We start from the raw sequence: 15,656 nt of genomic DNA, 5'->3' as shown, positions 1-15,656 counted from the left end.
TCTTGGGGGGTTATCATTTGGAAGATAAGCAATCCATAAATTGAACCACACCCTCATTCTTCATATTTGTGAAGTAATTTTCACATGGCATTCGGAAATTATGAAGTTTATTGCACTTATGTCTTTCATTAGGATATTTACTAAATCACTGTTTAGTGTAAATTACCTTGTTTACGGCCAGGAAATCATACCATTGTTAATTTTTCTCAATATGCTATCAGCACAACTTAATGTAATAAACCTAACCCACAACATCATTTGAAATAAAAAATAACTAAACTAGTAATAAACTTGCCTTTGTATTACTCTGTAAAATAAAGGTATCTTTGTTTTTTCAAAGGATGTAGTGAGATTACTAAATATGTCAAGCCTTCAATTCATATAAATAAGCATATTGCTTTAAAACATTAACTTAATTTGGAAATTTTAACATTACTGCCAACAGAAATTTGGCACATACAACTACAGCAACCTTATACTGGGGTCACATGCCTATCTGACTAATCCTTGTCTCTCACTAGAATAAGTTTCAGTAGAGCAGGGACTGTTTTAATACACTCTTGAAAGACACAAAATTTAAACAAACGGGAAGACACATCAGTGTTTTCGAAAAGACTCAACATCATAAAGATGCCAGTTCTTTCTAAGTTAATTTAAAACGTGACATAATCCCAATAAAAACACCATGGAAATCTGCAATCCCGTCAAACCCTGCCAGTGGGGCTAGATGAATTGTTTAAAATTCAGTTGGAAGAATTATGAGTGTGGTACTAAAAATGTATAGACAAAATAGAAAAGAAAATCTAACAAGAGACTCAACTAAATCTGGAAATTACTTTGATCATATAAATGAATAAAATCCACACAGATAAGAATAAAATTGTTTTTAAAAGTATATTTCCATATTTTAGAAATTTAAATGTGAATGCATGTTTATTTCATACAAACTTAAACAATACAAAGTTTCAATACTCTACACTCTAATTTTCTGCATTTATCACCATTTCTAAGGATCTGGCTTAGCTACCAAATTAGAACTGTTCATTAGTAATGCTGCAATTATTCAGAAAACAACCCTTGCATAGAATACAATTTTATAGAGACAAAAGCAATTAAAAATACAAAAGAACAGTGTACTTTTTTTTAAATCTTAACACTGAATAAGCTCCTCTTTAAATACTTTCAGAAAAAAACGATCATCATAAATAATGAAATTGGTTATTACGAAAAGCACACACATACTCTTTAGTGAAGATGCCCCGAGGACCAGTGGCTGTGCCTTGGCTAGCATCCAGTGTGTGTTTTTCCAAAATATTACGGGCAGCTGGACTTAAGCGGAACCTAAAAAGAAAACATGAAGATTAGTGGAATCAATTAACACTCACATTTGATTGAAATAGATCTTAACATCAACATTTTTGCTGATAATTAAAAAAATAAAAACATAAAGCAAAAATAGATTAATTTGCACTAATCTGGTTTCTATTACTATCAAAAGATTTTCATATAAATTGAACTAGTTACTATTTCAAAATATACTTTTAAAAAGAATAAATATTGCCTGGCCGGTGTGGCTCAGTGGTTGAGCATCGACCCATGCACCAAGAGGTCCGATTCCCAGTCAGGGCACATGCCCAGGTTGTGGGCCTGATCCCTAAGTTGGGGGCATGCAGGAGGCTGCCAATCAATGTTCTCTCTCATCGATGTTTCTATCTCTTTCTCCCTCTCCCTTCCTCTCACTCTAAAAGTTAATAAAGAAAAATAAATAAATAAAAAAAAGAGTATATATTCATAAGGAGAAAGCTTCTATTTTTCACATGGCTCATCACACAGATAAATAGGAACTAACTATAATGTTCCTTCCTCTTTTTTGTGATAATATATTTAAAATTTACCATTTGAAGCATTTTAGGTATATACTGACTGACATTAAGTACAACCACAGGGTTGTGCAACTATCACCACCATCCACCTCCAGAACCTTCTCATCTTCCCAAACGGAAACTCTGCTGTTAAACAGTAATTCCTCGTTCCTCCCCCTTACCCCCAGCCCCTGGCAACCATCGTTCTACTCTGTCTTTACCACTCTGACTACTCCAGATAGCCCATGTAAGTGGTCATCATACAGTATTTGTCCTTTTGTGACTGGCTTCTTTTACTCAACATAACTGTCTTCGAGGTTCATCTAGGTGGTGCTGTGTGTCAGCACCTCCTTCCTTTTTCAAGGCTGAGTGACATTCCATTGCATGCATACAGCACGTTTTGGACACATGCATTGTTTCCACCTTTTGACTATCCTAAGCAATGCTTTTACAACATGGGTAACAAATATCACTTTGAGTCCCTGTTTTCAATTCTTTTGAGTATATACATAGAAGAGGAACGGCTGTATCACGAATAATTCAATTTTTAATTTTGAACTGCTAAACTGTTTCCCCCAGTGAGTGACTGTACCATTTTACATTCTTACCAACAATGCTTAAGAGTTCTAATTTCTCTACATCCTCGTCAACACTAGTAATTTTCCTTTTTTTTTTTTTAAATAATAGCCATTCTAATGAGTGTGAAGTGGTATCTCATTGTAGTTTTGATTTGCAATTCCCTAATAATTATTGATACTAGACATGTTTACTGGCCATTTGTATATCTTCTTTGGAAGAAATGTATACTTGAGTCCTTTGCCTATTGTGGTTAGGCTGTTGTTGTGGTTGAATTGTATCTTTCACGTATTTGCTCAAGCCCTTCGTAGTTACTTGAAAGCATTTATCACCTTACATACACTCCAGAAGAGTGAGCGAGGCAAAAACAGTTACGCTGATTCTAGAGACAGGGCAACTGGGGCACTCTTCAGTGGAGGCCTTTAAGCGTAGCAGCAAACACAGGCAGATACAGAAAACCAGAGAGGTGGGCCAGTCCAGCGTGCATGACTCAGAAATGAAGAGGGACAGATGTGGCATGTACTGCACTTCCGGCTCCGGCCACCAAGTCTTCACTGGAAGCTCCCATTCGTATGTAAGGTCGACAGTAAGCAATCAATTCAAAACGTTTTAAAAAAGGAAAAGCACTGTGTGGGCCAACACTGGGCAGGTTCACAGCAGGTTGTTACCCTGCACATGGGGCCTGTCCGTCTCTAATGAGGGATCGTAGGGAAGGCTGAGCACACAGGATCATCTTGGCCGGGGGGAAGAGCACTGGGTACAAGACAGCGCTGAGCCTGCCTTCTGATGTTCATGGTCGGAAAGAGAAAATAATGGGCGGTTAAGACAATGGAGTCAGAAATCCTGTGATATCGGGAATTTAAAACTCAGTATTTCAAAAACACTGATTTTTTTCCTGACAATTACTGACAATGGTCAAGAAAAAAATACTAAAAACTGAAAGGGCCTGCAATTTTAAGTTCAAACGTGTTCTTAGGACTTTTTTTTTTTTATAAATAACTTTTTCCTATAAAGTAATTTTGTATTCTGGAGAATATTAACTAAATGAAACTTGTTAGAATTTTCAGAGCCTACCAAGTAAACCTATGTAAAACTAAAGTAGAACAATGTTTACTAAGAATCTGTTGTTTCAGAACAACTAGACAAAACTGAGCGCTAAGCTGTCTCAAACTCAAAAGCAGAAGAGCTGGAAAAGGGACGCGTGTCAAAACACTAACTTCACGATCAGTTACACATTTAAAACTGGTATTCATATTACAGTAATTGGAACCCATGAATGGGAACACAATATGAAGTTTTATACACCGAATTCCACTTCCACTCTGGAATCCTAAAACGCCATTCAAGCTCAGTGTGGACACAGACTGTTCTGTTCCCCAGGGGTGTGCAGGGCTTTCCGAGTACCTGCGACACAGCAGACATTCAATAACTGTTCGTTGAATGAACAATGATGGTAAAAGAACTTATTCCTAAATCTCAGTTTCCTAAGAGGAAAAAAGGGAATGTCAACAACAACCTATTTAATGTACAGAGATGTTTTAAATACTATAATGATTAAAATATTCTAGAAGTTGCCATACCTTTTTTTTTTTTAACATCATCACTCAAATAATCATACTCACTGCAGTTTCCCCGGAGTGCGTTCCTTTTGGACAGGGACAGAACTTGGTGGCACTGGGGAGGGACGAGGCACTGCCGGTGGCGAAGTGGCTGCTGGAGGACCTACATCTTTGGGAATTTCGACGTTCTTCCAATCTTCTCCTTCTTCAACTAGCAAACCAATTAGTGAACCTAGCCGTATATTTTTAGATCCTTCTTCAACCTATATTTTAAAAAGAAAATAACTGTAGAGATGGAAACGCTCATGACCTCATGAAGTAGTTTATTCCTTTGTTGGATTATTCTGTACAGGTTAGAAAGATGGCTTAATTTGAGCTAAAATCTGTTTCCAAGACAGCCTGCCACCTCCTCTAACTCACCGCCTTCTTTGCCTGCCTTCTCCCACTTGTACCTTCCTTTACCACTTCCCCTCCCAGTTACTAATGCTATCTCCTGAAATCAGGGGAAAATCGAGACTCTCCCTTCTTTCTAACAGCATTTGAATGTATGACATATTTATGACCATCTTCCTTCTGATGTCAATCAGTACAAATCCAAAACAGAAGACCGAGGTTACATATCTCAACTATCTGTCTTCCCTAGAGTTCTATACAACGGCTTAGGTAATTCTAAGAACTCATAAGAAAGTAATTCCCCCAAATAGGTCCTATTTACTTTACAAAATTAATTTAAAGAAAAATATTTTCAGTATGCTTAATCTAGAAAAAAAGACCATTCCGCTGTATAGACGGAACTGGTCAACTACTCTGGTTAATGTTAAATGTAGTTCCCACCTTTCTCTATACATCTATTTACAAACCTGAGACATAAAATAAACGGCACGCATGTTTCATAAGTACATCAGAAACATGGTGGTGTCTCAGCTAAAAGTATAAATAAGACTGAATATAAAGCTTAAGATAAATATATTTTGTGTTTCAGTAGTATTTATTTTTAAAAGATTGATTCTTATTTACTTATTGAAAAAGAGTCCCTAGAGAACCTTCAGATGACAATATTTTATAAGTTCAGTAGTAGAATAAAATGTCATTCCTTTAAAATTTTCCATTATTCCCTTTCAATTACTTTAAATAAGGTTCATTACAGATATAATTTAACGAATAATTAAATGACAGGTGGCAGGATGTTCACTAATATAGTAATTATAAGTAAAAGCATAACCCCTAGAATGAGGCTGACATTCCTGAGCGACACTAATTTTGCTGCTGATTAGCATGTGCACTGTTCCTAAAATAACAAGGCCTACGTTTGGGAGCAAGGCGGCTTTCTAATTTACTAACTGCTGATGGAGAAGAAATGGAACAACGCTTTGATAAACTAAAAAATATGTAAGAAATTGGTATTCATAACTCAGTAAGGACATTTAAGGAATTGCAAGCTGTGGAAAAATACTAAAAAGCCCAAGAACATTTCTTTTTTTTTTAGTTCTCTGTATCACATAGTAAATAGTTTTACTCCTTTGGACTACTCATTTGCCCTCACTACATCAAAAAGATGAGTTAAGATTACTGTTAGGTTAACATTTCTTCCTCTTCTAAAAATGTCTATCTGCTTATGAACTGCTAACTCAAAACCACAAAGTAAAATGACTAATATTCCTAAAACTTGATAGAAAAAAGCACTAAGTGATATACAGTCCACTTGATGTTAATTCCTATCAAAATTGAACCAGAAATAGGATCAATATCCAAGTACAAAGAATATCCAATGCAAAGCATACTTTAATAAATAAAAAAGTATTGGAAAATATCAACAGATTTCTGAAATCTGAATCAGAAACTATATTAACCCTGAAACTGACGCCACACTGTTTTATTTACAACAGTCACATAACTGATTCCCGTGCACAGCCTAGGAGCGAAGCCTTCACATGCGGGCCACGAGCTTCCAGTGTCACTTCCACTGCTATCACATCTAAAGGTCAAACAGAATTATTTCTTACTCACATTTTTTCCCCATTCAAGATGACAGTATGAAGCATGATACCCAAATATAATGGACAAGCGTATACTACCACACAATTTGAATATACAACAGAAGTTAAAATAATGTCTATTACAGTTCCATTTAAAGTCATAAAAAAAATTGCTAAATGAAATTAAGTTCATTTCTCTGTCTTTCTTTATTCCCTTAGAAATAAGAGATCTTTTAGAGGTGTGCTAGTTTCCTGTAGACAAGTTTGCTTATGTTGGAGTTAGCAAATATTTAAAAGTGGTGTAGACTTAGTGACAGAAGAGTAAATAATGCTCTTTCCAAGTAGTGTTTAGAAACCAAACAAGGGAGCCTTTGTGGCTGCCCCTCGGGGCTGGCAGGGCGGATGTGCTCAACTCTGCAGCAGCATTTGGAGTTTGAGGACAATGCAAATACCCAGTTCTTTTCCCAGGCACCTGGCTTACCTGATCAAAATCCTCTCCTACTCTTGCGCCACTGATCCCTTAATATGAAATGCAGGACTTTTATACTTGGTATAAAACTGCTGATTAATGCTGAATTATTGGATCTGGAATCTGTCACTCAATGTATTGGCCTCCCCTCCCATCTTTTGTAGACTTCCTTGGTTTTCAGTCTGGCTACTACCTACTAGTTAAGGGACCTTAATAAAGTTCATCTCACCATAACTATTTCTTCATCTGTAACGGAAATAATAATAGTAGCTACTCATAGAGTTGTATGAGGAATAAATGAGTTTGATACAAAACACAAAAGAGTGTCAGACATCTAGTAACCACTACCTAAATGTAAAAGGTCTTACAATTATTTATTATTATTATTGTGGTGTTGGTAGTTTCCTCCAAGTTACTGATTTTTAAAACAAAAAATATATTCAACATGGATCAAGACAGGACTACAGATGGGTGTCTCTTGGTAGAGGTTGGAAATTGATGGCTTAAGGCCCAGCATAAAATAGGCTAGAAGTACTGGAGAGTAAATAGCAACATATGAGATAATAGATGTTCTTCCACAATACTCATACAGAGGCTGAATTCTATCCCAAGACATAAACCCCCAGTAAGGGGCCTCTTTACCAAAGACATCTCCAAAGGCTGACATAAGTCACCTGCAAAGGTGCAAAAATTAGCCACCTAAGCTCATCCGTGTACCAAAAGATAGAGATGAAGTCAAGAGACAAAATAACTCCAGCAGTATTTCCCAACAGGGAAACTGTTTGAGGGGTTCATTCCATTTAAGTGCTGGTAAATATACTGTTTTGATTTTGACATTAAAAAATAATCAGTATGGCCCTGGCCGGTTTGGCTCAGCAGTTAGAGCGTCGACCTGCGGTCCAGAGAGACCCGGGTTCGGTTCCCGCTAAGGGCACATACCTCGGTTGCAGTTTGTCCCCGGCCCTGGTTGGGGTTTTGAGGGAGGCGGCCACTCGATGTGTCCCTTTCATGTAGATGTTTCTCTCTCTCTCTCTCTCTCTCTCTCTCTCTCTCTCTCTCTCTCTCTTCCTTTCTCTCCCTCCCACTCTATCTGAACAAAAAATAAGAAAATGCCCTCAGGTATGGATTAAATTTAAAATAATGTAGATTAAAAAAAAATCAGTATGTTAGACAATTAAATATTTTTTGATTTAAAAGTAGAACAGTTAAGAGCTGCTAAGTGAGTACTGAGAAGCAAGCACAGTGATTAGTGGAGATACTCTGAATAATCAGACTGACCTACTTGGTTTGAAAACTTAGTAAAGATTTTTCACCAGGGTTTTGAACCATTATACAGTTTTCAACTGTTTTTATTCTTTAATATATACTGATTAACTTATATGCACAATAGACTTGGGTTTAAAAGAAAGAAATATAAGCTAAAAACAAAGCAATGACAAGATGAGGTAAAGGCAGAGGGGCAGAAGAAAGGTTCAAGTCCTTGAAAAATAGTTTGTCTGGCATTCAAGTGCCAGGCTCTGTTCTAGCACAGTATTAACTCATTCAATTCTCCTAATAATTTTATGAGGTTAAGTGCTATTATTATTCCTATTTCCAGATGGGGAAACTGAGGCATAACAATGTTAAATGTTCACGATCACAAGGGTATCAGATATGGAGCCAGGATTCAAATGCTGTCTGGCATGAGATGCATTCAATTCGATCAGTACCAAATCTGTGAACTGCATTCACATGATCAAAATTACCATACAGCGCTCAGGACAGTGCTACCATTTTTTAAAACAGGCTTAGAAGAGAAGATAATCAAGTACAGTGATACCTCGGTTCTCGAACGCCTCGGTTTTCGACCAAATCGGTATTCGACCAGGAGATTCGAGAAACTTTTGTCTCGGAATCCGAACAAATATTTGGAACTCGAACTTCCGAGATGAGCCGAGTCGAGCCGAATGGCGTTCATTCGGCCCAGCGCGCCTTGCTTGCGTCATCAGTGTGAGTGCAGAGAGTCACGCTTTGTGGAGTCACGCTTTCCTATTGGTTTCATTGCTTCGGTTCTCGAACAATTCGGTTCTCGACCGTCCTCCTGGAACGAATTATGTTCGAGAACCGAGGTATCACTGTATATTATAATAAATTTTGCTTTTAATTCTTGGGGAATATAGATTCATTTACCATTTCAATGTCATTTATCCATTCCAATCAGAAAAAAATAGAACTTCCGTTTACAGTCGTCCCCCGGCGCTTCGACTTTCGCAGCTTCACCCTTTCGCGGTTTGTTCAAATATATTCAGTAAAAAGTTGATCAAGACGGTGAAAATGATACAGTGAGCGCTCAGTTATCTGAGTCAATTGTACACCCCTGCATTACAATTACAATTACAATTAAATTACTGTATGCTTGGACTGTAGGTCTATGTGTTCGAGCACCCCAGGAATCCTTCAACGCCAGGTGCAACTGCTAGAGCCAGGAACGGATTATTAACCACAATAAACGAGGGACGACTGTAATAGAATTTGTTCTGAGCTTTAAGAGGGCATTTTCTCAATTAAAAATATTAGTCCAGCCCTGGCTGATCTGGCTCAGCAGTTAGAGTGTCGGCCCGCGGACCAGAGAGACCCGGGTTCGGTTCCCGCTAAGGGCACATGCCTTGGTTGCGGTTTGTCCCCAACCCTGGTTGGGTCGTGCAGGTGGCAGCCACCTGATGTGTCCCTTTCACGTAGATGTTTTTCTCTCTCCCTCCCACTCTATCTGAACAGAAAGTTGAAAAATGTCCTCAGATGAGGATCAAAAAAAAAAAAAAAAATTAAATGTTCAGGCTTAGGCTGGCTGTGCATTCTTTAGGCAAATATTTCTGTTTTGTTTTGTTTTTTAAGCAAGCCATGTAAAAAATGAAAAAGGTGATATATACATAAATAACGTAGGGGATCAGAAAGCAGTTTGTCCCCAGTTCTGGTTGGGGTCGTGTGGGTGCCAACCATTCGATATGTCTCTCTTACATTGATGTTTCTCTCTCTCTCTTCCTCCCTCTCCCCTTCCCGCTTTATCTGAAGATCAATGCAAAAATGTCCTCGAATGAGGATTTAAAAAATATATATATTAGTACACAGAGAACAATTAATTGAAACTCTCATGAGTTCAAATTTCAACCATAAACTTTCAAACTATAAAAGGCAACTTTGAAGGCAATTGTGGGAATGTAATAAAAAAAATAAGGGAGGAGTACCTAACAAGAAAATAAAACCATCTTGAAAAAAAAATCTTTAGAAAACACCATTGACATAGTATTAGAATGAAATACAGCTAAGAAATTGATTGAAGTCAATCTCTAATAAACTCTCTAAATATGTCCTCCTAATATTCTTATTTTATTACTTTATCATTTAAAACACCTGCCATCCAATTTGCTGAATAATAAATATAAGCCTAAGAACTAATGTGTGTGTAATAATTTAAGGTTTTCTGCTCAACAATTTACTAGTGATTAGATGAGAATGTAAGTTTCCCATTAACAAAACTAAATTGGAAATAAATCATAACATTATCTAAACTGACAGAAAATACTCTTTATTAACATTATTAAGAACTTCTAAGCTTTTTTCCTGGTTCTAGTTGAAGTTTAATAATATTATTTCACATTTAAAATGAAATTCAGATGCAAAAATTATGAGTGAATACAAAGAAAATAATGAAATTGGGGTGAGGGGGATGCAAAAACCCCTCAAAAGCTGTGAAAATAAATCCTTGTGAATAGTAAAATAGGTTATAATTTATAATCCTTTAAAAAATATAGACAAACTTAAAAACTAGACTTTTATATAGTATCTTAACTGTAACAAGCTCAATTATCCAGTTCCTTGATTCTGAAAGTAAAATCTCATTTATGTATTCCTATAAAAATAATTTTTCTATTTATGCTGATATGATAATTGTTCCACAATGAAAGACAAAGGTATAATTTGCTTTTGTAGGGTTGTGGGGGTTGGGAATGGAGTGGGATGAAAGACTAAAAAAAAAAACAATCCACAAACCAGTAATACCACCTCAATTTTTTTTCCCATTATCCCCCTTAAAATTGCATACATTGTGACATTAATATACTCCCATTCCTATTACCTAAAAAGCATGTGAAATAATAATAAAGCCCTAAAATATACATACAATCTTTTCTCTGGCAAGAAAATTGCTATTTGTGCCACTAAAGCTGCTATCAATCATATCCCCCACCGCTTTCCAGAGCATTAGGGGCCAGAGGAATAGGCACTACTGACCTATGGCATTGTTGGCAATGTGAAATGCACTACTAAGCAGCTAACTGGGAAATGCTGTCAATTCTGGAAGGCTTTCATAGCCAAGCAATCCAGATAATGTGGGGCCAGGAACACAGCTTGCCAAAAGCACACACAATAAAATGTAGCTGTGTTTATTACATATGGTAATTCAAACGACTTTTTTCTTTTTCGAAATGCTGCATAAATTAGTCAAAGAAACTATTTTGGGTACAAATATTTATATTTTTGAAGCCTACAATCTTAGCTGCTACATAATATATTTATATTCAGTTATAAAGGTAAAGAAACTTTAGCCTTCAATTTCCTCCAAGGAAGCATTTCCAACAATGTGTTTTACATGGCTATTAATATTGTAGATGACAAGTAAAGGAAGTTTGCCAAATTAGAATATAAAGAATAAAATATAAACAACTAGAAAAAAGGGATAGAGGATTTTCTAGTAAGAAACACAAATGAAAACTGTGTAAATATCTACATCTAATTAGAGTATAACATTTCAAAGCGTGATCTTTGGATAGAATATACAAAGGAAGGCATTATATCCATGCTCAAAGCAGTGGTGAGCTGGAATTTCAGAATTAAAAACGCATCAACAAGGGACCTCTAAAAGATGTGCAGCTTATCTGTACAAATTAAACTATAGAAGCATAAATAGATACTTATCATCTAGTCACAAACGACCATTGCAATTTATTAGACAAACATGCAGAAAGCATGGGATCTCATAGTCACCAAGAGCCGAGTGAATAATTATAATAATGATGGGAAGAAAGGCAACATTTATCAGCAGATGGTGGGTGACAGGTCTTGTGATGAGTGCATACGTATTCTCCCATTTAATCTCCACTATTACCCCATGACGCAGGTATTATTATCTCTTTTATTATGAAAAGGCAGAGGAAGTTAAAGAATTTGCCGATCATTACATAATGAATAACTGGTACAACTTATTAGCTGTATGAGTCAGGCAGTGTGACTCCACAGCCTACAACCTTAGCTGCTACCATGCTGTATACTAAAAGCTCTAGGAGTTAAGAAACAAACATGTACCATCAATGAATGTACAATGTAACCCTCAATAGTCATTTTAATTTACTTTTTAATATTCCATTTAAATAATAGAATTATAGAAAGTTCAGAAAATACAGGAAAAATGGGGAAGGAAGATCACTTGGTTCCACTTCCCAAAGACAAACACTCAACATTTTCGTAACATTTTATTCTTTGCTATACTTATGTTTTTTCTTATAGTCCTACAAGGCTGTAATCACTATACAATCTTGTATACAATTTTAAAACCATTTCCCAACAAGTTTTTGAATATTTATTAATGTGTACTATATAAAAAAATCACATTTTTCCTGGAAATACTTTTTAAAGTCTACATGATATTTCACATTTTCTTCTGTTGTTTAAGTAACCTCTGTTATATTACTACACATTTTGTTTAAAGGGCTGTACTAACTTCAGTTTCTAGTAAAACCACTCGAGTATCCAAGATGTAGCTCCGTATTTTAAATTAATTAAAAAGTAGATGCCCAGAGGGCTTTCAAAATGACCATGACAAGGAGAAAATTCTGAGGTGTCCTACATTAAATACAGCAGGCCTGAGGGTGGAAGGACCAAGTTAAATACAGCAGGCCTGAGAGAAGGACCTCGAGATTATTGCAGCGCAAAACCAACAGAAGAACTGCTCACATTCCTGAGTGTACACTGAAACTGATTTAACTTCCAGGTGGCTATTTCCCGGATTATCTAAAGAGAATAGCCAAGGAACCTACCACCAGGTGCCTCCGCTTCTTGCGTAATTCTGGACCGTTGCCCACAATCAATCCAAAGGAACAAACACTTCTCCCTTAGGGACTCTGCACTTAATTCGGAACTTGCTCTTCTTGACCTTCTCCCACAGCCCATATAATTCTTTCAAAACAAAATACATATTTCTTCCCCAAACGGTTTGCCCTTCACTCCGGGACAGCTGCCATGTTGCCTTCTTCCTCTGCCCCTGCTGCTGGTGGTTCAGACTTCCTGCCCCAGGACCTGGTTCTTTTTCTGGCTAGCATTTGGCTCAACAAATCCTTTTTTTAGAAAAGGTTTTGGCCGGTAAATGTTTTTGTTTAACAACTGCATATATTAAATTTAGATCTAAAAGGAAATGACTGGTCTTGCTAGACCTACAAGCATATGTTCCATAAAAATGCTCATGGAACAGAAAATATACTATCAATAGAAAAGACTGTCAACTCAACTGTATTCGAGTATGTAAAATATTCTATACACACATTTTTATATAAATATAAATTTTAAATGATTATAAAAATGTCCAAATTGTAAGGATGAGTAAGAATAGAACCAGGCCAGTGAGTGTGGCTATGAAACCTATGGACAAGATGTCACAGGACATCTTAAAACAGTCTCGTCTAGAGAAAGCAGCTGAGCAGATAACTATGCATCTGCAGTCCTGGGAGTCCTGGGGAGCAACTAAGACAGAATTTCTTATTCTCCTGTGATGATAAAAACATTCCTTCTTTTTCTTTTTTATATTGCAGAGAGAGGAAGGAAGAGGGAGAGATAGATACACCAATGTGAGAGAGAAACATCTATCGGCTGCCTCCTGGCTACCCCCTACTGGAGATCAAGCCCAGTAACTCAGGAATGTGCCCTGACTGGGAATTGAACTGGGACCTCTGAGTTCATGGGACGATGCTCAATCCACCGAGCCACACCAGCCAGGATATTCCTTCTTTTTTATTCTACCAGTTATAAACTTTGAAATTACTAGTTCTAAGCTCTAACCTATTGCTTTCTTTGCCTTCAAATTCTGCTTCAAATAGCCTTCTCTCTTCCCTCAGGCCAGAATGCTTCTCGTTCTCCACTAGAAAATCCAAAACACTGAATAGCAGTGTTAAGGTTGAAACAGTTCTCTGTTATCTGATCATCACGGGCTATTATTAGCCCTTAACACTAAAATATTTTATACATCTGAATTTAAAATATACAGCAAATAATACAACACTATAAATAAAGAGGTAAAAATAAAAGGTAACTTTATTTCAAAGAACTTTACATTTAAGAAATCTTCATCTGTTGAAAACAAAATAAAAGCTTACCAGTATTTTGGCCAAGATGCCATCGTCACTTGCATCTAAGGTAACCACAGCTTTGTCAGTCTCTATTTCACATAAGGCATCTCCAGCACTCACAGCTTCACCTACAAAACAAGACTGGGTTTGTTTTGTTTTTTTACAATATGAATTTTGGTATGTGAGTTGGTATGTGTATATGTGTGTAAAATATGAATAATAAATATCAAAATATTCAGTAGCTATTTCTAGGCTGTGGAATTATAAGTAATTCTCATCATGCATGTATGTGTATGTTTGCATGTGTGTATGTATATATTTTGCTGTATTTTCCAAAAGCTCTATAATGGACATAAGGTAATAATTGTTATAACAAAAAAGCAAGTACAAAAATTAATGAGTAAATATTAAAAACAAAATCACATTTTAGAGACAACAGTAATGAATGCATATCCTCCTATGAACAAATCAATTCCAGACCCCACATTCCTGCCTTTATAATATCCTTTGACTCTTACTCCACAAAGAGAAAAGTTTTACAATTAATAGTACTTCTGGATTAACATCATAGGTTGAGTTCAGAAAACCTGTTGGCACCACAGAGCATAAATGAATAAAGCATATTAAGCAAAATGGGAGATAATCAAAGATACAATGAGGTCAAATAAACATTTCTATGCATCAGAAACAGTATGGAAACTCAAAAACGTTGAGCAGGAAGGACCTGACTTGCTGGTTTCTAGATCTTGAAGCAGATTGGGGGTAAAGTGTAGTAGTTTCTCTTAGAGTAAAGGAAACCAAAAGTGACCTCACGAAGCCAGGGGACTCAAATCAGATTCTCAACTTAAAGCGAGGGCTGTGTCAGGATTTCTTTACTCATAACAGGAGGCTGATGACATAGGCGACCAACACATACTGACCAGGACTACAACTTCAGTGAGAACTATGGATCTAGGAAGGTGGGGGAACAAAATCACTGCCTCCCTCAATACCAGGAACAGAGCCAAGCCACCCTCTGGCTCCAATACTACACTTGCTAATATCTCTAATATCAATAATAAAATCCCTGATTAGAGGGTGGGGGAGGGGAAGAGTAGGTGGGAAGACATTAAAACACAAACACCTTTCACTCAAAAGTAAACTACAAAGTTCCAAAACATATGAATAAATTTAATGCTAAGAAAGAAAAATCACAAAATCAATAATAGGAACAGAAATTCATTTCAGTATAATTCATTTAGTGAAACCTGCCAAAGATTTTAAAATAAGTATCTTGAGGACACTGAGAAATATAAATGAAAATCCATCACAAAAACAAAAGGCAGAAAAAACAATAATGTACAGAAATAAAATACTATCAGCTAGAACAAAAAACCTACTTAGAAATCTTGGAAATGAAAAATACTCAGTGAAATAAAAACAAACGATCAACAGGGCATATGGCAGATGAACACAGTGAAGTGAGCTGGTAAATTGCAGACAGCATTAAGAAACCACCTGGACTGAGCATTAGACATTAGACTGAGGGTGCAATGTTTGCTTACCGGAGTTCCAAGGGAAGAGACTGGAGGGAATGGTGGAGAAACAATACGTGAAAAGATAATGGCTGAGAACTTCTCAGAACTGAAGAGTCATGTACCCTCAAAATGAAAGAGTTCTGAATGAGTTTAGTTAGAATAATGGCTATTTATGGTGTATCGACTGGGAGGGGGCACAGGGAGTCTCACAGCGTGTTGGAAATGTTCTGTATCTTGATCTAGGTGGTGGTAGCCTGAGTGCATGTGTATGTAAAATTTAACTGAGCTTACTCTTTCTGGGAGTAATAACTTGATAAAATACAGTTC

At 36.6% G+C, this 15,656-nt stretch overlaps 1 protein-coding gene across 4 annotated transcripts in view; it reads right to left on the bottom strand.

Moving 5' to 3' along the window:
• The window catches only part of PDHX (pyruvate dehydrogenase complex component X), a 62,018-nt gene that overhangs the window by 21,783 nt on the left and 24,579 nt on the right, over positions 1-15,656 (bottom strand). For 3 of the 4 annotated variants that reach the window (XM_036259221.1, XM_036259220.1, XM_036259222.1), the window contains exons 3-5: positions 13,840-13,940; positions 4,061-4,260; positions 1,243-1,341 (exon numbers count right to left, since the gene is read on the bottom strand). In XM_036259221.1, the coding sequence (XP_036115114.1) occupies positions 1,243-1,341; positions 4,061-4,260; positions 13,840-13,940 (400 nt within the window). The remainder of the gene's footprint in view (positions 1-1,242; positions 1,342-4,060; positions 4,261-13,839; positions 13,941-15,656) is intronic. The other variant, XM_036259223.1, reaches the window with a different exon arrangement.

Source organism: Molossus molossus, unplaced genomic scaffold, assembly GCF_014108415.1.
Source record: "Molossus molossus isolate mMolMol1 unplaced genomic scaffold, mMolMol1.p scaffold_m16_p_13, whole genome shotgun sequence".
NCBI classification, from domain to species: Eukaryota; Metazoa; Chordata; class Mammalia; order Chiroptera; family Molossidae; genus Molossus; species Molossus molossus.
The sequence above is the reverse complement of the archived record's forward strand: the minus strand, read 5'-3'. Positions and strand labels throughout refer to the sequence as shown.